We start from the raw sequence: 22,388 nt of genomic DNA on the forward strand, positions 1-22,388 counted from the left end.
TATTGTCTGAAACAAAATGTAAAAATACTGGAAACAGTCTCAAAAAGAGCAACTGAAAAGAAGGCTAATGAGGGACAGGTTTATAGAGAATTTTTATGAGCATGACCAGGAACAGTTTCTGTGTAAATGGTTAGAGAACTAAACAAAAAGGAAAATAGGTTTAAATTATTCCAAGTTTGGCAGAACCATCTGATTTAGGCTGTACCTCTTATTGAGCTTCTATAACCTTAGGTAAACACTTTAACTCCTGTGAGCTTATTTCCATATCTGTAAAATGATGATGGATCAAATAACCGTTAATATTCTTTTTGTAAACTTTATTTTATGTCACTGGAATAGGCTATTGAAGGAATTTGTGTGGCCTCCATTATGGAAGCCTCTAAAATAAGAGTTCTACTCCGTATATACATTGGCCTATCTAGAGACAAAAGAAGAAACCAAATGACTTTTAGAAGTCTCTTCATATCCTATGCTTCTATAATGGTAACGTCTAGCAGATATTATATGACTAATCTAAAATGAGCTCATTTTTGTTATCATCATAAGTGATATAATGATAGCTACTTTCAAGTGAGAACTTGCAAACTGACTCAGAGTAGTGAATCACTGGCAAAGAACTTAATAGGAGTTAGATATATTTAATTATAGGGTCCTCAATGACAAAAAAAAGTATCTTAGCTTATCTTTTTTTTTTTTTTTTTTTTTTTTTTTTTTTTTTTTACTTATTGATATCTCTGCATTGTAGCCTACAATAAAGTTATTTACCATTACTATTTTTATGTGCAATCTCTCTTTTGGGTTAAAAAAAATTAGTTCTAGCCTTCTATATGGCAATCTTATACCTTTTAAAAATATTAAAAGTAAGAGACAATAAAATTGCACAATTATTCCTAGGACTGGATCATTTGATATAATGGAAAAACTTTGAAATTAAATAAATTTTGTTACATTAAAAACTAAGTTTAATATAATCATGTATGCAATATACCATAGAGATCTCAAAATAAATTCATCGAGGTCAGGATCCCATTTACTTACAGAAAGAGGTTTATCATTCATATTTTTTTAGGACTTTTAGGAAATGGAATTTTGACCTTAAGTCAAAATTAAATCAAAAATATGGTTTTTGTTTTGTTTTGTTTTTCACTTTAAAAGCTGCCGTTGCCAATGTAGTATCTATACTTAAAATCTGTTCTGCCCTGAAATTTAAAAATAAAAATAGTTTTCAGAAGTCTTAGGGAACAAAATTTTCAAAATAACTTTCCTTGTTTGAAGATGGATGGGGGATGAAAAAGTATACATTGTTTATTTAAAAGGGATAATGTTTTCAGCATACCTGTCTTTTAAAAAAATACATATTCAGCCATATATTATCTGTTTTCTGAGGAAAAGCATTTCTTATTTTAAATAAGTTTTACAAAATGATTATGGAGATTTTGTTTATTTTTAGTTACTGGCAAAAGAGATTTTGGGAACTATAAAAATGCTAATATACAAATCTTTTATTATAAACTTATAGCCAAGGCAGAAAACATTGATTAGTATCAAAATGATTTATTTAAACATTATAAAAAGAAAATTGACAGGATAATAGGGCATAAAATACTGATTTGGTGCATCATCATTGAATCGATTAATATATATAGCTACTGAAAATATTTTGTTTGGTCAGTTTTGTAGAAAATTTGATATTAAATTTGATTAATGTTTAATCAATTACTAGATTATAATTTATTTTCTTTCTATAGCTGTTTAAATGTAATATTTATGTAATTATATTACATGTAATATGTGTAGTATTAAGTGTAATAGATATGTCAGTATTTGTGTGTATGTATATATATATATATATGTACATTATATTTAATACCAATATCCTTTAAGTTAACCGTATATAAATTTTAGATATTTGGCATAATATGACAACTATGAAAATAAAAGATTATGTATATTAATAAAATGCATCAATTTTATTCATATGTATATATACCTAAAGTATTAGGTATATATACATTTCTATATTTATTATTATTATTTATATATATTTATTTATTATTTTATATATAATATTTATTATTATTTATATATAAAATATATCTATTACATTTAATTTCCATATGCCTAATACATAATACCATAAGGGGAAAAATCAACTATATCTTATTCATTGAATTTTTACTATATAAAACATATGCATAAAGCATACAATATACCCATACCTATAATATCTATCTATCATGTATGCTATGGTTAAAGTCTGAATTGCATTTTAATATTGAGATTAAATGCTTATACCTGATGCTATTATTGACTTTTATCTGATTAGATTTAGCAAAAATTTGCTAAATCTAATTTCATCCTAGTTCCAGAAATTGGTTCTGTGGATCAGAGGTTAGAATTAAGATTAGACTTTAAAAGCAGCAACTTTCCTTAATCTAACACTAGTGAGTTCCCAGTCCTTATTCTGGTCCTTTTATTTTGTGTTAACTGTCTGCTGTACGTTATTCTAACTTCATATTAAATGGCTCCTTATTTTATGGAAATAGATCTTTTCTAGTATTTCAGTACTTATATGTCCAGTGCCACATATTATTAGCTTAGAGTCCATCAAGTTGAACCTCTACCTTTTACAGATAGGGAAAACTGAAGTTCAGAAGTTAAATGACATTACCGGTATAGAGTCAGGAATAAACTTCTTAACTTCTAGAACAATGTATCCATACTTCCAATCAAAACATTTTTGTTTTTACACAAGATGTCAACTCAAACAATGAACATTTATTGATCATCTGCTATGTGCCAGATATATAGTTGGAGCAGTAGATAGGGTGCCAGGCCTGTGGTTAAGAAGGCTTAGCTTTCTGAATGCAAATCTGGCCTGAGACACTAACTGTGTGACCTTAGGCAAGTCATTTAACCCTTTTTGCCTCAGTTTCCTCATCTGTAAAATGAGCTGAAAAAGGAATGGCAAACCATTCCAGTGTCTCTACCAAAAAAACCCCAAATGGGGGATGTACATTTCTAAAATGACTGAACAATAACAACATGCACTGTGCTAAAGATTGGAGATGCAAAGACAAGATTCTTATAAGAGTCATATGACTTATTATCAATAGGTCGTCAGTGCCTCTAAACTGCTTACCTGTTCTCATGTTGTAGCCCAGGAGCTAGATTTGATGCAACTGATCCATTGTCAGTAGCTCTATTTTAACCTTTTTGGGGTGGGGAAGGGGAAGGAAAGCAGAACTGTAATTCCATTAGGACAGGGAGCTCCCACTGAGGAATTTCCTCTCCCAATGCAGATTAACACCTTCTCTACAATTTATAGTTTGAGGGAGTTGCCTAGGTTACTGAGAGGGAAAGTGATTTAACTATAAGTCACCCATCCAATATATAGCAGGGAAGGTACTTGAACTCAGGTCTTCCTAACTCTGAGACCTTCTAGACATCTCTCTACTATGCTGGGTTACTTCTTTAAACTATGTTAACCAATGAAACAGATGGGTAATCTATATTATGCAATGGTTATTGCTGGGTCATAAGTTATTGACTACTACCTATAGTAAAATGTAATGGTGTAGAACAAAGACTTTCCTCTTAATCATCCACTTTACCATTCTTTCTTTTTTTAACCAGTATTTTATTTTTTTCCAAATACATATAAAGAAAAATTTAAAAATTTTTTTTAAATTTTAAGTTCTAAATTTTCCCCTTCTCGCTCCTCCTCCATAAAAGGTAAGAATTTTAAATAAGTTATGTATGTGCAATCATGTAAGACATATTTCCATATTAGTCATGTTGTGAAAGAAGAAACAGACTAAAAAAGAAAAAAAAAACACCAAAAAGATAAAGAAAGTGAAAATAAGTATGCCTGAATCTGTATTCCAATTCCATCAGATCCTTCTCTGGATATAGATAGCATTTTTCATGAGTCCTTTGGAATTGTCTTGGATCATTGTAGTATTGAGAAGAGCTAAGTTATACATAGATGATTATCATACAGCTTTGCTGTTTCTGTGTACAATGTTTTGTTCACTTCACTTTCTAGGTTTTTCTGAAATCATTTGCTTATCTTCCTTGTAACACAATAGTAAGTCTATATTCAATTGCATTCATATATCACAACTGGTTTAGCCATTGCCCAATTGATGGGTAACCCCTCAATGTCCAGTTCTTTGCCACAATAAAAAGGGCTGCTGTAAATATTTTTGTACATGAAAGTCTTTTTTTCCTTTTTTGATGCTTTTCCTCATTATTTCTTACTGCTTCCCCACTCTTAGGTGTCCTTTTGGCACTTCCTGGCATTCCCAATAGAACAAAGAGGTAGGGGTATGAGAGAGAATTAAGCACCATAGAGAAGAGAAAATAGAAAAGGGAATGTGGTTTAGAATGGGATGAGCACTTACAAGTAAACCAAAATTTATCAGAATAAGTGTATGAACAGATAATGTGTCAAAAGATACAAAGAGGACTGAATTTTTTTCAGTTTCAGCTATATATTGCTTATGAAAAGCGATATGCTCCTAAAAGTAGGGTTGGATCTGGGCAACTTTACTGTGTTTTCTTTGATGATTTTTGCTTCAGGACTTGTGTCCAGAACAAGATACCAAAAAAAAAGGTCTATAATCACTTGGTAAAATGTAATAAAGAATGTTCCCATGTTATTGTACAGCAAATGCAAAACTCCACCAAAGATCAGAACTAGCAGATGTACCAGAAGTATTTGGGTGAGGGGAAAGGAATTAATAATGGTGAAGATAATGGATAGAGTTTCCAACTTATTCATATAATTCAGGGGACCACATATAGCCAATCAGAAAATCGACAACTCATATGAGATAATGTAGGTAAAACACCTTTTATAACTTAAAAGTTTTTCATAAATGCCATAAATAAAATACAAATAGTCAATAATAATTGTTAAGTACCTACAATGTGGCAAGTCCTGTGTGTTAGTCTACAAAGTTAGAAAGACATTAATAAAATAATCCATGCCTTAGGGAGCTTATATATTATAGGGTTATACAATATGTACATATAAAAGCATATCTGAAGTTATATATAAAATAAATATAAGGTAATTTGGGTAAGAAAAGCTCTAGCAGCCAGGGTACACTAACAGGGAAGGTGTTATTCAGGAAGTGATATTTGAACTGAGCTTTAAGGGAAACTAAGTTATTCTTAGAAGTAGAGGTGAGGAGGGAGTATATTCCAGATAAGGAGAATAAGCTGTGCAAAGGCTACAAGATGGGAGATAAATGTTAAATATGAGGAGCAACAAGAAGACCATTTTAACTAGACCAAAGAATGCATGACTCATGTATAATAAGACTAGATAAGCAGAATGGAATCAGGCCTTGGAGAGCCATAATTACCAAACTGAGAAGTCTATATTTGATCCTGGAGATAACAGAGAATAATGAATTTCTTGAGGAGGGCCTCAAATCCCACAGTTAGACTGCTTTAGAAATATCACTTTGGCAACTATGTGGAGAATGGGTTGGAGAAGGCAGAGATGCAAATCAAGAAGACAAATTAGGTGGCTAGTGCAATAGCCTTAAGTGAAAAGTAATGAGGGTCCAAATAAAACTGTAACTGTGAGGGAAAATAAATGGTAAAAGTGTGAAATGTTGAGTCAAAAAAAATTAACAAAACTTGGAAATCTATTGGGTATATCAGGTGACAAAGGGTAAAGAATTGAGAATGACTCCAACTTTAGAAATCTGGTTGATCAGAAGGTTGATGGTATCTTCCACACAAATATTTTTTAGGAGACCTCATTTCATGCTACTTAAGGGGAGAAGTTCATAAAGCATAAATAGAGAAAGTTTCCAATTTTATAGCTATTCCCAAAGTGTCATTTTTTATCATTAGCTTAACTTACATTACTTAGGTCTTAGAGCTGTTGTGAAGAAAGTGATTTTCATACTTTGAATTTGTACATAAATATGAATTCTTATTTAGTTATGATACATTAACTGAAATAAGTAAAGAATTCTTCAAAGATCCACAAGATGGTGCTGTCAAATGGAGTTTAGATCCTATTTAATCATACCAATATGCTGGTTTCCAGGAACCTATTTATTAAACAGAATCTAGAAAAGCTATTCTGTGCTAGAACTGGCAGTACATGGTCACATAAAACCAAAGACTTTCCATTATAGTTCAGGGTTAATTTTAAAAGTCCATGGAATTTGGTCAAAATTTTTCTTTCACATTAGAGATCATGATATTATATGTGACATGTTTATCCTTCTAAATCCTGGTCAGCTCATCTTTTGTTTCCAAAAACATTTTGTGAAGGGAGTGAGCTGGGACTTCAATTCAAGTCTCTTGAGCTAATGCTTTTCTCACTTAGTTGGCAAGGATAAGGTCTATAAAGTCAAAAATCCTTTTTTTAGAAGTGGTTTTTTTTAGTACAAATATTAATGAAAACCACAATATATACATATAAGGAAATAGATAATCCTGATATATAGATATGTGTTAGGAAAATATTAATAATCCCCATTGAATTTAAATGCATATTTATATTCAACTTGTTGATTATAAGTATTTATTTTTTATTCTTAAGAACAAACTACTAAATTATATTACTCCTATGTTTTAGGTTTATTATAAGGCTAGAACATGAAGTATTTACATTGAGCAACTATTTTGAGTTGCTCATTACTTGAAAAAAGGAACTCGTCATTCTCCAGGGAATTTGGTATCAAAATTGCCTGAAAGATACTTTTATTCTGGAGGACTTTTCCAGCCTTTTCTGCTGTTCATAGTTTCATTAATTAGGTAAGAAGAACTAATTGGGTTTTTTTGCTATTCATGGCAACCTTTTAAAGTAATTGCCTCAAAAAGCATATGGTTTTATGGCAACGTAAATATTTTGTTTTGAGATTCTTTTTTCCAATTTGTGAGAAAACCATAAGATTGAGCAATTTTACAGAATTCGGGAGAGGGAAGTTATTAGAAGCAACCAAAAGAATATACAGTGGAACATGAAGTTAGATTAAAGAAGTAAAACAGGTATTTCACACTGACCATATTTATATTCAGCAGTAAAAACACAGTGGAATCAAAAGTACTTTTACAGGCAGATCTATAACTGCAAATGTCACCAAAAGAAAGAGAATTCCATCTGGAAGAATTGAAGTGTAATACAGAATAAAAACTTCCAGCTCTCATGGGGTGAAGAGAAATAAAAATAAAAAAAAGATCTGATTGGCAAGGGGGGTAGTAGGCAAGCAAGAAAAATTAGTATTCTTTCCCAAAACCTAATAGATAAACCAAGAAATCCCTCAAGAGGAACAGTACCATATAAGTGGTGGAAGTGATAAGATAGGTGAATAGGTGGATAGGATAGGATACTCCAAATAAAATATTAAGAATGTCAATATTGTAAATGGAAGAACAATTGAGAAGGATATGAATGCAATATAGTCATACTGCCTAATTAAGGACATGATTACTTAATCTCCCTCATTCTTAACTATAATTATCTTTTCCATATAATTATCTAATTTTGAATTCTGCTTTTCTATGGAATTGACATATCTCTCTCAGGCAATATTTTTAGGCTTAACACTCACTGAGATAAACAGAGGTTAAGTGTCTTATCTAGTGTCATATAGCTAGTAAGTATCAAGGCTGGATTTGAACTCAGATCTTCCAAATTCCAGATGCAGCATTCTGTCCACCACCTAGCTTCTCATAATATTCTATGAACTTTAGGAAATGTCTGAAAGAAAGATGACAGTTAGGAAGACTGGTACTAGGACCATAAGACTTAGAACTAGAAGGAAATAAATGATCCTCCAGTCCAACCCCCTCATTTTAAAAGTGAAGAAATTGAGAAAAGACCACATGGATAGTAGTTGTTGTATTTGAAGTAAGGAATTTTGAATTTGAATCTTAGATCTCTTCCTTATTACCCATATGATGTTATAATCTCTTAAACTCTATGGACGTCAGCATTGACTAGAGCATCTAAAGTATATTTACTCTCTCTAAATTAGATGCTCCTATAACTATCAAAATAAACCAGCATCCATTAGCATAACAAATAGAGCTCACAAAATTAGGGGCAAATAATTAGAACTTCTTCAACCTAGCTTTGTGTGTTTGTGAAAGATTTCACACTGACTTTAGTTCACCTTCCCATAGGCTGTTTTGTTGTGACTTTAGCTCAATTTACCATATGGTTAAATGTCCAAAGATGCTCTTAGTTGTAGCACCTGATTTTACAGTTACTCCTAAATCAGTGGGGTGGAGAGGGGGATATGTTAATAATCTTACATAGTTCTTTTTTTAAACAATTATTGATGTTTTTTAATTTTTTAAACAAAATTTATACATCTTCTCAATTCAATATTTATCTGCTTATAACAATGCAAAACAATTGTCATTGAAAATATTTTAAAATATGTTCCCTAAATTTATGTCTTTTCAATGGGACTACAATACTGGATCATTCTTCCATTTGGGAAGGACCAGGTCTTATATGAAAACCCTAATTAACTTATGAGATTGGGACAGAAAGCATCAATCTGAAGACACATTAGTATATTCTTGAGCCAACATGTCTGTATTATCTATGGATGCTTTATGTTCATAAATCATCTGACATTTTCTTTGTGTCATAGATGGAAGAAGAGTAACAGAGTATAGTATTATTCTATGTTTAAGTATTTTTTTTATTGGATAACTGAACTGTTAATGTAAAACAGTCCAAACAGAAATGTTAAAAACAAGCAATTGAAATTGTTAGTGGTTAGCTTGAAAGTAAGTGACAGTTTGGACAAGCAGTAGTATTGGTGAAAATAGGAAGACATCTTCTTCACAGTATATTACAGTAATTGAATTTTTATAGACTAGTCTATCAATATTTTTATAAATGTTTCCTTTATACTTTGGGGGGTGTTGCATTATGATTTCTCAGTGGTGCTCCTAATAGTACATTCTTCTCCTTTCCCAGAAAAAAGAAATATAATTAAGCAAAACAAACCGATACATTGACTACATCTGGCAATATATATGTCTTATTCTAAACTTGTACTTTTCCAAGTCTGTGCTCTGAGAATGAAAGTATATTTCAGTGTCATTCTTTTGAAACCAAAAGTGGTCACTGCATTAATAGGGTTCTAACGACTTTTTATATTGTTTTCATTTATATTATTGGAGTCATTGTATAAATATTCTCCTTATACTGCTCACTTTGCATCAGTTCATACAAATCTTTCCAAGATTCTCCAATTTCTTCATAATTGTTGTTTTCTTTGGGGCAGTAATATTCCATTACATATATATACCACATTTTGCTCAGTCATTCGCCATTTGATGGGAGTCTATTCTTTCCCCCATCCCTGCCTTTTCTTGAATACCATAAACAGTGCTATTAAAAATATTTCTGTGCCAACCCCATCATCTGACAGTTGAATAAACTAATGACTGAGATGAAGTAACTGCCAAGGGTCACACAGATATGCCACAAATACAGAATTCAAATCTAGGTTTTTGACTCTCTTATAACTTTCTCTCATAACTCATTACTTGCTAGAGCATCATTATTACAGAATTACTGCATAGAGACCCTTTTTTTTTGAAAATTCAAAATTCACTTTAAGAATTGGTTTTTAATTTTGTACTTAGAACAGATAATCTTGAAACAATAACAGCTCAGCAGAAAAACTCGAGGAGGCATTAATGGCTTTTCTAAATTTAAAAAAGATTAAAGAAAATTTGAATAAATTAGAGTTTAACTCCAACTCCTTATGTCATGTGACAACATCGTAGAATAATGTTTGAAGTATCTCAGAAGCAATAAATTACACCTAAGGAAAAATTCTTCATGCAACTTACCTGACAAGTGGTCATCCAGGCTTTACTTGAAGACCTCCATTGAGGAGGACAGCTTACCTGAGGCAATGTGCTACAGTGGAAAGAGTTCTGAATTTGGCTTTGAATTCTGACTTTGTCACTCTAATGTGACTTGGGGCAGATTAAAACCCCCACTTTTTTAATCTACAAAATGAAGGGGTTGAACTACTTAACCTCTAAGGCTCTTTCCAGCTTTAGATCTGTGGTCTGAATGTGGCCCATCCCACTTTGGGATAGTTTTAGCAGTAGGAAGTTGTTTCCCCCCCCTTACATCACGTCTAAATGTGCCTCTTTGCAACAATTCATACGTTGTTCTTAGTTCATCTCTCTGGGACCTAACAGAACACATCTACTCCTTTTTCCATGTGATAGCCTTTCAAATACTTAAATACTGCTATTATGCCCCTCTAAGTCTCCCTTCAACAGGATAAACATCCCTTTCTAAAATGCATTTCCTAGAACTTAACAAAATACTCCAGATGTAGTCTGCCTGTTGTACAGTACAGAAGGTCTCTCATCTCTCTGGGCCTTGACATATTCCTTTCTTAATGCAGCCTATGATTGAATTCTTTTTCTTTTTTTTTTTTTAACCACTCATATGCCATTGTTGACTTGTATTGAGATTTCAATCCATTAAAACCCCCACAATTTTTTTCCACACAAATTACTACTCTCTCCATTTTGCACTTATAAAATTGATTTTTTTTCAATACACATTTAAGATGTCCTGATTGGGATTGAAGGGAATCTCACACAAAGTATAGAAGATGACCCCCTCCTGGATATTCAGCTTTTGCTACTCCATTTACACATGTTCATTTCCGACCTAGATCATGCTCTTTCTAGTAATTCTAGCAAATCTTCTATTGTTAATATATATTCTATTTTCAGTTTTAGCATTTTGGTGATATGAGTAAGAAAGAACAGAGGTGATGACAAACAATGCACAGCAATATATGAAATGACCATTTAAGTCAGGAATCACTCTTACAATATCTTTGTATTGGTGCAACATGATAAAGGAGAAGGCAAACTACAGGAGGAAAATTCTTTACCAGTAGAGGAAAAGAACATTCAATTCACTAATTTCAATCATGTCTCCCTCTATATTATGCACACTTCCAAAACCGTGGTAGGAGCCCTCATTAACATGCACCTGGGGTATTGTAGTATTCTCTTTATTAGTCTTTCTACCATGACAATCTCTCTAGTCTATGTTTCATGCCAATCTTCTTCATGTATAGATTTGGAAATCTCTTTTTCTCAAAAATCTTCAGTAAGTCCTTATTAGATACTGTTTTAAGTTCATGTCTCTTTACTAGATATTTAAACCTCTCTATATTCTGGTGCCATCCAACCTTTCTAGTCTTAATTAATATTACTTTTCATCACACTTCACAACATTGTGTTGTTGTTCACTTCTTTTCAGTTATGTCCAAATCTTCATGACTCCATTTGGGTTTGCTCAGCAAAGATTTTGAACTAGTTTGTCATTTCTTTCTCCAGCTCATTTTACACATGAGGAAATAGAGGCAAATGATAGTACAAAATGTACTCATAATCACAAGCTCATTGCCCTTGTTTCCCCTCCCCCCCCCCACCAGGAATTTTTTCCTCTTTTTCATCATCTGTTTAAGTTTTCTGTCTTTTAAAACCCAAACTCAAGTAATGGTCTTTCTGTTTAAATAATAGACTTTCAAGTCTTCTCTACTATTTTTAATAAATACTGACTTTCCCTTAAGACCTGCATTTGTTTTGTCATTCTCTAATGTCCTTAGGTAATAGTTTGTTTTATGTTGTAGCTATCTGTGATGCTATACCGGATATAAACTTCTTGAAGGCAAAGATCTTGTCTTACCGAAACTTTGTATCTTCTTTCATATTTTACAGGGTGTTTTTCCTATATTGTATGTTTTGTAAAATTTTGTTCTATTGTAATGCATTTATTTAGTTTTGCCTCTATTCACCAAGGCCCGAACTATGAAGAGCTTATTTTCAAATCAGGATAACAGCATATAGGTGCAAGCTACTTTGTCCCATTCTCGCGACTTGCTATGTACCCTCTTGATGTAAATCAAATCTTTATTTTTTCTTATTAATGTGAAAAGGCTAGCATATTATATTGAAAACCATAATCTTAGAAGGCAGTTTTAACTGTATTACAAAGTCCAAACAGAGTTTAGACTTCCTATCACTACATAAAGCAAAGAAGCAAACATTTAACTTTTACTTTAGCCCACATTTTTCAAACATCCTATGCCACACTGACCTAGAATGCCAACCAATACCACTTAAAACAAATTTCAATCATACTTCAGATTGACTCTCTATATAAATGAATATATGATTTGCTTTTCTTGAAAGAGAAAAAACTTCTGGGCAGAGTAAATTTTGAAATAATTCAAGAAAATGGATTTGATATCTGTGAGAACTGCATTACAAACCTGATTTGTTCTTATCCAACTGAAAGTGTATGCACTTTTCCTTGAGGACAAAGGCTATAAAGTTAAAAGTAAGTATAGCCTTAATAGAGGTTGTTCTGAAATATAGATAGCAAAATTATTTGTGGCAGAATATATGAAAAAACAATTGATTCAAGACATTTGTTAAAATTCTCATTTCAGTTATGTAATCCTATACATTGTTTTTCGTTCACAACCAAAAACCCCTATTTTTTTGAAGAAACAATTTACAAATTGGATATTGTTTATGTAGTTCTAATTCAGATTGACCTTTCCATGAAATAAGTTGAATACATGTTATACATTGAAAGTTGTGTGATTTTTGTGTAATTTTTCTTAGAGCAGAATGCTCCATTCTCTGTAGTAATTGTGAAAAGAAAATGTTTTTTCTGTCTTTATTAGACTTTAGGATTATCACCTAGTTGGTAATCTGGGTAGGGTAACACTTGTAGGACAGAGTGAGATCTTGTCTTCACTGTGTGTGTGTGTGTGTGTGTGTGAGAGAGAGAGAGAGAGAGAGAGAGAGAGAGAGAGAGAGTGTTAGTTAGTTATACTTTTAGTTAATGGTACAGTAGTTTTATGGAACTCCAGGAGATAATCACCTTCTTTGTATCTACTTCCACTCATTTGGATTAGTGAAGCTCTTTATTAACTTAATATTCCCTGGTTGCAAAATCTGAAATTTAGATCCTAGAAAAGTGTCTATCAATTTATTTTCATGAGGAATCCATGGTTCCTTAGAAAATAGCAATCAGATTTAATTTATTGATACTTCTAAGTTTTATTTCTTTTTTCTATTCTTACCTATTCTTTATTGGATAAATTTGATAATTAAAGAAATACAAACAAAAGAATAGACAATACAAGGATCAGAAATAATTTGTAAACTAAATAAAATCAACCCCAGAAAATAAATCTTTCTGAAGAAAGTGCTTAAAATTAGGAAAACATCAATCTTAATTAATACATATCTATGTTTTATATTTAACATAGCATATAATACTTTCTGAAATTATATCATTATTAATACCATATACATTATGGCTAAATTTATGGGAATGTTGACAGTAGCATTTCACAGGATACACATATTTTCAACATTATTGCTCAAATTGTACTTGTTATCACTTCTTGGTTTTGTTTTGTTTTGTTTTTCCAGTAAGATTAGACTGCTGTGTCCAGGTAGTAAGACAATGTTTTCCACCAAGGACAGTTTAGGCCTTGCTTTCCCTCAAATTGTTTTTTTATTTTTAACTTAAAAAGAAAATTAATTAGCAAACACTTATTTTCTCTCCCTTTTAACTCCACTTGGGGGGGGGGAGAAGAGAAGAAAAACAAAACAGCTTTAATAAATGTTATTTATTGCTTAGTCTTTCGGTTAGTCTGACTCTTCAAGACCGCATTTGAAATTTTCTTGGCAAGGATACTGGAGTGGTTTGCCATTACCTTCTTCAGCTCATTTAATAGATGAGGAAACTGAGGCAAACAAGGTGAAGTGATTTGTCTAGGATCACACAGCTAGTTTCAAACTCAGGAAGATGAGTCTACCTAACTTCAGACCAGCCACTCTATTTACTGTATCACCTGGCTGCCCCCAACAAATATGCATGTTGACCTTGCCCAAAAATGTATGTTTCATTCTATTTCTTGAATCAATCATTTCTCAGTCAATAGATGGGCATCATGTTTCATTATCCACATCTGGAGTTGTGTGTAGAGTAAAAGGATGAAATGAAGAAACATGTTTGGTTGACACAATGGCCAAAGTAAGATTAAAGATATCCCCAGTCCTTATTTTTATTTCTTCCAGGATATATGATTATGACATGAAGGAAAGAAAGAGAAAGATGATGAGAAAGGGAAAATGAACTGTTCTCTTCATTTTCTGTCCTTTGATCAAAGATATTATACAAAGCAATGAAATTCCAGTGTTGTGCCATGAAAACTCTTGAAACAAAGAAGTGATCTTTGGGAGTCAGAAATTAATGCTGAATTCAACATAGTACATAGGCAAAGAACATCAGTGACCTGTGGTAGCTTACAGAGTTGATGTTACAGTTATCTGGAGTTCAGTTTTTTGCTGTTAACATCTACATGCACACCCATTAGAAATATGTCTTTTTAGTATATTGCATTTTGTATGCAGATACCATTATAAAGCATACATATACAAATAGTTTCTTTCATTCCAAGGGATCCCAAAGCATTTTGCAGATTTAAACTGATATGTAAGCCACAAAGGAATTGCTTCCTTCACCACTGAAACATAGACACCTCTGGGGTGAAATGTGGCAACAGTTTGACAGGCAGAGCAGTAGCTTAGGCCAGGAAGGATTTATCCAATTAAAATTATGGGATGAATTTTGGCTGGCAGAATGTAATTACCAGACTTGGAATCAATCCAGGATCCTGAGGTTAACACCCCTCCTCTTGCCAACAGCCCTCCTACCTGCCAACACTCAGAGATGGAGAAGGCTGAATCTGACATAATCACACATAATACTGTTGTGACATCTAAGCACAATGATGATGATGTGAGAAGCATCATGAACCTGATTTTTTTTAACACTCATTATGTTACTTATTTTTATGCCACATTAGGCTAGAAACCAAATGTCCACATAAATGTTACTTTCTCCAAATCTGTGTTTTTTAAAAAATTATAATTAGAAATTAAAAATAGATTTAAAAATTAATTTCTTCCTTTCAAAGTTGCTACTTGGTGGTTATTTCATTTCAGAAAGGGAACTTTATCAAGATGGTGTCATTCACTCTTTGCTGCAAAATGCAAAAGAAATTCCATGGCTTCTGAGAACAAATGAGTGCTAGGCATCAGTGGCCTGGAAAAAAAGGAGTACTTAGTTCCTGTCCTTTGTAACTTCCTGGGACTAAAGGGGACTTTAAAAATCGCGGTCTCTGCCCGTTACTGGAACCTACTGATTCTAGGTAGTACTCAGCAATTTTATAAACACAGGTCATCACCAACTGTGGTATTGAAGTTAGGGAGACATTAAATGGAATACTTCTCCTGCTCTACCTTGTAATGCATAGGAATCTGGGCTGGAACATAAACCCTTTGTTGTTATACAATAAATGGGTGAGATCTGAAGCCTTTTTAGGAAAAAAAAAAAGCCAATTTTTAACTAGAAAGAAATTTGGGGACTGGCTTTAGTTTAAAGTCAGGGCAGAGGAAAACTGAGACCAAGAACAAGAGAGAGAAAATAAATTATTGCTCAGGAGTTTCCAAGGAGCCGAGTGAGTCAAGGTAAAAATACAAAAGAATGAGAAAAAAAAATTAGGTCAATCAATCCCCATGGAGGTTAAGTCTAGCAATATTGTGGGTTTGTATTTTGGCCTGTATCTGCATCCAGTGGTTTGCCACTTAGTCCCCTCTTTCTTTAGCTCTGCTCCAACCTACTTCCAAGAACAAATTCTAAGGGTTGAGAACAGTTGCAGAGTTACTCTTCGGGACAGTTGGGGTGGAGCAAAAGGCCTTTGAGCTGCCTGCACTCTCCTGGATTCTGGCAAGCAGAACCAAACCTTGCTGCTGCTGCTATTGTTGCTGCTGCTGTTGCTAATGCTACTGCCCCACAGTGGCGTGAGCACAAGAGGAGATCCTTATTTTCTAACTTTGTTGCAACTGGCTCCATACTCTTCCTTAGGGACTTTAGGAATCCAGCCCTGGGGGAAAGGATACCCAAGGGGCCAAGTGGATGCTTTGAAAAGGGGATAAAGACTATACTCCCAGAAATCATTTGCAGCTAAGAACCTCAAATGTTAATTGTGATTATCAACTTCCTGAATCATGATTGGCTTTCTTAGTTCTAAGAGGAAGGATAATTTTCCTTCTCTTTATTTAGATAAAGGTTTTTGTTGTCTTGAATACAAATTGGTCCAAAAGAACCTCCTGGTAATTATAATTGTTTCCAATCCCAAGCATCACAAACCACTGTAATTGGTGGGAAGGATCCTGGATAGTGTAGTGGAAAGGGTGCTGGATTTAAAACAGGTTGCTTAACCTTTCTGGACGTGTTTACTCTTTAGTAAAACGAGGGTAGAATAATTGGTCTCTAAGGCTCTCTTCCAACTTAAATTCTAGGATCATATGACTGACAAAAGAATTGCTCTATGATATTTTTGGTGAGAAACACCTTCTAAAACCAATATAGAGTAGCATCTCTCTTCATTTTATAGGCTTAGAATTAATTGCCTGGAGCTCTGGAGGTAGGATGGTGGAGATGGGATGGGGGTCATTGACTTGTCTAAGATCACGCAGCCAGTATTTGTCAGAGATGAAATTTGATTCCAGGTCTTCTTGGTTCAAAGCCAGCTCCCTATTCATTATATCAAGGAACTTCCAAAAGGAATTTAAATATATATATTTTAGCTTAACTGCTCATTTTCCAGATTGGCAAACTGAGAACCAAAGTGGTAGTTCAGTGACTTGAGTTAGGAAACTCATCTTGACTCTCAAGATGTCTCTGATATTCAGCATTTAGTAGCATTGCAATTTTAGCTCCAAGGATGGAGAAAGATGGAAAAATGATTGCCAAAAACAATTTGAAATATGGCTCATTGTGGCCCACGGCATGTGTGGACCAGACAGGTGAACCTAAAAACCGCAAAGTACACAATCCTAGTATTAGTTGGTGACACAAAAGTATTTAGTGTCATCAGTATAGAAGGGTAGGGAAAACATGGCTAAATTACTTGTTCAAATACAATTCTCCCTGGGTCTCTCTTTTGCCTGGTATAAGCACCAAGTCCAAGCCTTTGCTGGGAGGTGGATTTTCTCACACCATCTTTCTGTTAGTTAGTTGTCCACAGGGAATCCAAATGTGGAATGAGAGGATGAAACTAATCCTTTCTTGTGCACTGCTAGGGGTTGCCATAAACACCATTTGTTAAAAAGCATAATTATGTTGGGAAAGTGCCTGATGAGACAATTAAGCTACATAAACACACTGAAAACAAATGAAAACCAGAAGACGCCTACACCCCTTGTGTAAAGCAATTTTTTGTTTACATAGTAACTAGAGAGGTCTGAGAGACTTTATTACAACAATGTTATTAATGTCTATAAAATCTAATAACTGTTTCTATGAATTTTCAATTAGGAGATGGCTGTCAGAATGTGAAAATCTGCCTATAGAACTAAAGCAGACACAAAGCCCCAGAACTGCTCCAGATTAAGTTGATTAGGTCAACATATAGTTTTAGTATACAAAATATGGCAGATATGTTTCGTGAAATCTCTGCTCCGCCTCATACAACATGTTTGATTTAGTTAGCTTACATTTTGTTCAAGAATAGGTTAATTATTCCTTTATAGCATATGATTTTCTCACTACAGAACTGAAGAGGTGCCAAGACCAGATAATGGCCTGATATTGAAAAGGAAATTAATTTTTGAGTGAGATATCCTAGTTCTTAATGCCTCTAAAATATAACTTGTAATATGGGGGAAATGGCTGTTACACTGGTGCCCTGAAAGACTCAAGGTGCCTTCAAAGACTGAATCTTTTTAACCAGCAAATTTAATCTTCAATGTGGCCAGAGGAAACAATTATATAGATCCAAGTACCTTAATCCCCCACACCCCAAGGGTCAACTGGAAACTTGTGGATGAATTCAGAAATTGTAAAGATAAAAAATTAAAAACTCATTAAGACAGTATCAAGTTTGCTAACTTAAATATCCAACCTAATACAAAGGTAAAAATAGTATTTGTCTATATAATGTCTATATTATAACTTATAGGAATACCTTTTTGCTTACCATAGCTGAACTTAGGGTAGAAAAGGAATGTTGTGACTAAAGAAAACACTTTATCATTGTCACACACACACTTCTTTTATTCAACTAGATCCATAATAGATATTTAACATACAAGATATTTATCAGTACTATTACTAATTTCATAATTGCATAATATTATTATTCAAGATTTAAGTAACCTTTAAATAATAAATTCTCCAATAATTACAATTTATATTGTCTTGTTTTTAAGAAATATGTATATCTATTTATCTATCTATTTTTCTATTTATCTATACCATCTTATGCAAAGAAAAAAAATGAAATAATAAATCTGTGAAAGAAGACAGACAAAAAAAATAATATGAATAAATCCATAGGGACTGAAACTGAATTATCATTTATATTCTCTCTTTTAAGAAATTACAATGTCTTCTAGCAGACTGGGGCTCCGTTTGGCTGCCTGTTTACTAAACATTTCTGAAGCCAGAAGAAAAAATGTAGTTGAGAAAATAGCAAAAGCTGCTCTTTTTGAAGAAAATGGTAAGAAAAAATTCAATGTAGGTTGGGATTGTAATTTATTACTAATTTTTTTCTGCTCTGAAAATAATAAATGCAAATGCATTTATTTATTTTACTTAATTTTTTCCTTTCTTTCACTCTCTTTGCTTTTTCTGGTGTTTTCCTAGATGATTTATTATGCAAGACTCCAGGAGACTGAGACAAATCAGCTACACATATGTTTAAGTGTACTATCCTCTCAGAATGCCTACTTACCCTTGACAATGTAATTCCCCCATATTCCTGAAAAAACATACTATATAGCATGTTGATGGAGTGCAGAATAACGGAATCTTTGCTCTTGAGACTTAACATTATTCTAATGTGGCTTTTGATGACTTTTTTTTTTACCCTCTTGATTGCTTATTAATAGAAGGTATGTGTGCATAGAACTTTGTTCCATACAGAATCGAAGAATCTTTATAAACTAATTTATTCTTGAAGAATTTCTGGAGGGAAAGATGTAACATTTTTAATTCCTTAAAAAAAAACAAGAACTTAGGCTCTTGCAATTAAATGGCTCAATTAAGATTATTCAGCAGTTCATTGGCAGAATTTGCAAACAAGACTTTTAGTCTTTTCCCTTCAAAGTAAAGAATCAAGAATGATATTTGAAGGATGATACTCTTAAAAAAATAAATAACACAATCCCCCCCCCCCCAAAAAAAAAACCTTCCAAAAACATTATTGACATTTTACGAGGACTTAACATTGCAGGGATATTTAATCACAGTTTTCCAATTGTAGAACGTTATATATTTTAAGTCTCATGTAAATAATTTGCGTAGTAAAATAGCATTATTCTTAATCATCCTCTACATGGCAATAATTGGAGGAACATTAATGCCATCATCACCAGACAATACTTAAAACAATGTCTTTGAATGGAGTCATTTGTTTTCTGTATTGATTTAAACAGAAAGGGAATATGTTTTTAAAAGCTGTTTTTAGGTATCAATGCATTTCAATTACTGTCTTGGATCCTGGCAGAAGATGGGGCTATCTATGAAAACACCTGTTAAATGCTGATAAGAAAACTCCTTTGGAGTTGGTATGCAGCTGTGCTTTTTCATTCTCTTTGCTTTAAGAGCCAGTTCTGGCTCATCATTGTCAGAAGCAGCAACACTTAATGGGATTGAGTTACCTGTCTCTGTGATTAAGTGAATATGCAAAGAAATTTGTGGAAGCCACACACTGATGGATGCCCAGGTCTTGACTCATAGTTTTTATCAGCTTATTAGTGGCAACAGCTCAAATGGAATTATAGCTATTATGCTCCATTACAAATACCAAACAATTTACTTCTGCTGAGATTCATACTGACAGCTCATCCTGCCAGCAGTCTTTTTTTTTTTTTGTATGTATGCTTAAGAAATTGCAGGAAAGAGTATTTTATTCTTTCAGCATTTTATTCAATTGAAACATGAAACTGAGAATGAAAGCTTTTCAGAAAAAATTGAGGATGAAAAATAAAATAATTTTCTCCCACAAAAAGATAGAATCTATTTTTAAAAAGAAACCTATTACAAAGGGAGGGATTGCTTCCATGTATATTAACACATGTACATCTGTAACACATGTACATAATATATTAACATAACATGTATATAACATATATAATTTACATTTACATGCTTTTGATAAAATAAATTCCATTTTGATAAATGGAATCAAATAAGATAATTAACCTATTATTTTAAAAATGTTTCTATAGCATGCATTTTTAAGTTAGTTAAAAGAAATGGATCTTTTTAAAAAATGACTTTTCTAATTAAGCAAAAATAAGAAAATTTAAATTACTTTAGAAGATCTTAGGTAAAGTTGCTCAAGTTGTAAATGTCTGACCTTAACTCATCACACAGCAGTGCTCTATGCATGTTTCTCTGGCTATGAGTGAATGACATATGTTTATCTTCTCACATTATTAAAATTAAGTGTTCAATGCTGCCTTAGGCAATTTGTTCCTGGGTGTAGTCTCTTTTTCCCTTGCTCTGAAAAGATTAATTGTTAGACTGCCAGGAGGATACTAGGACAAGGTATATAATAGCAAGAACTAAAGATTTAATTACTACCTAAAACTTTTGTCCTTCACTTTGAATTTGTTTTTGTAGGCCTAAGAGAGACTTTTAAAGAGCCAGGCTTAGGCTTGTAAACTTCCAAAAAAAGTTTGAGGCTGACTGTGTGGCTGAAAGTTTTAGTAAAGGGATGTGGCAACTTTCTCCTCTAGGTCACAAATTCAAGTGAGTCACTAGCCACTGGAAACTGGAAGTCATTAACATCTGAAGGCTGTTTGGTGGTCTCTGAAAAAGCTGATGTTGTCAGGCCTGTCTCTAATGGACAGGTGCATACATCACACAAACCACTAATTGGCAAGCTTCAGGTTTGCCAGATGTCAGAATCTGACCCAGACTAGTAGAATTGAGGGTGTCAGAAGAAAGGGAAATATGGAGAAGATTGTGAGAGGCTGAGAGATATGGATTAGGGTAGAGTTTGATAAGGAGCAATTGGAGGGGTGGGAATCAAAACCCAGAGATTATGTCTCAGTTTGAGCTAACAGAACTTGAGCCAACTCTACAGGAAGTCCAGGGGCAGATCTTAGACCTACTAAATGAAGTACAATACCCAATCTGGCTCCTCAAGTCAAAAAGCTCATATTACTCATTTTCTACTTATTTCATTCTTAGAAAATTGTCACCTTCAAGTTTTTATCCCAGAATTCACCATTTGTTAGTCTCTTAAATATATTCCTTGGAAATTAAGGAGTCAAAGAAGTATGCCATGTAGAGTGTGTGTTTTTTTTTCCTTAAAGTTTTAAAATAATTTCTGAGATTGTGCTTTATATGTATGTGTGTTTTTCCCCCTAAAGGAAAGGAACATTCTGAAGTTACAGTGCTCAATATATTTTCTGATTATGATTATAACAGATCAGTTATAACAATAGCAGGACCTGTTGAGAATTTGGGTAAGAGTTAATTTTTTAAAAAATGTATATATGATTTTTTTTGTTTGTTTTTACTGAGGCAATTGGGGTTAAGTGACTTGCCTAGGGTCACACAGCTAGGAAGTGTTGTGTCTGATTTGATTTGAACTCTGATTTGAACTCAGGTCCTAACTTCAGGGATGGTGCTCTATTCATTGAGCCACCTACCTGCCCCTATATGATGTATTTCTATGAAAGACACAAGGCTGACTTTTCCTCATTAATTACATATTTAGCTCTGTAGTGCTCTATGTAGAGGGTTTTTTTTTTTTTTTTAATAACACAATTTCTTTCCATTAAATTGGGAGTCTACTATAAACAAACAAACAAATAAACCAGTATTTCCTAAATTCCCCAAACCATAATATTAGGAATAGGGATTGGAACTATGACTTAATTTATATAGGAAAGTATTGTGTGAATAAGTTCACTGTACCAAAACAGATCTGTACATTTGTAATTTATAGTTTTATAGAATTGGCCACAGTACTGGGAGGTTAAATGATTTTTGCCTAGGGCCACACAGCCACACCTCTAGAACCGTTTACATTTTATTTGTGATTATTCTGGGACTACAAGATTAATGGTTTTCTTATGTGGAAGACTGTCTCAGACTCTTGGTGGCTAATAGTCACCTTCAAATAAAAGCTCAAGATAAGCATTTTGAAATGGTTATTCCTATTTTTACTGTTTCATCTATTTCATTAGACATGGAAGAAGTAGACCCAGTAGTTTATGCCCAGAGGGGAAGTCAA

The 22,388-nt window shown here is 33.1% G+C and overlaps 1 protein-coding gene across 2 annotated transcripts in view; it reads left to right on the forward strand.

Moving 5' to 3' along the window:
• FTCDNL1 (formiminotransferase cyclodeaminase N-terminal like) overlaps positions 1-22,388 on the forward strand; it is a 107,575-nt gene that overhangs the window by 39,718 nt on the left and 45,469 nt on the right. For both annotated transcript variants that reach the window (XM_031960232.1, XM_031960231.1), the window contains exons 2-3: positions 18,513-18,635; positions 21,520-21,615. In XM_031960232.1, the coding sequence (XP_031816092.1) occupies positions 18,521-18,635; positions 21,520-21,615 (211 nt within the window). In that variant the 5' untranslated portion in view covers positions 18,513-18,520. The remainder of the gene's footprint in view (positions 1-18,512; positions 18,636-21,519; positions 21,616-22,388) is intronic.

The sequence above is a fragment of the Sarcophilus harrisii genome, chromosome 3 (genome assembly GCF_902635505.1).
Source record: "Sarcophilus harrisii chromosome 3, mSarHar1.11, whole genome shotgun sequence".
NCBI lineage: Eukaryota > Metazoa > Chordata > Mammalia > Dasyuromorphia > Dasyuridae > Sarcophilus > Sarcophilus harrisii.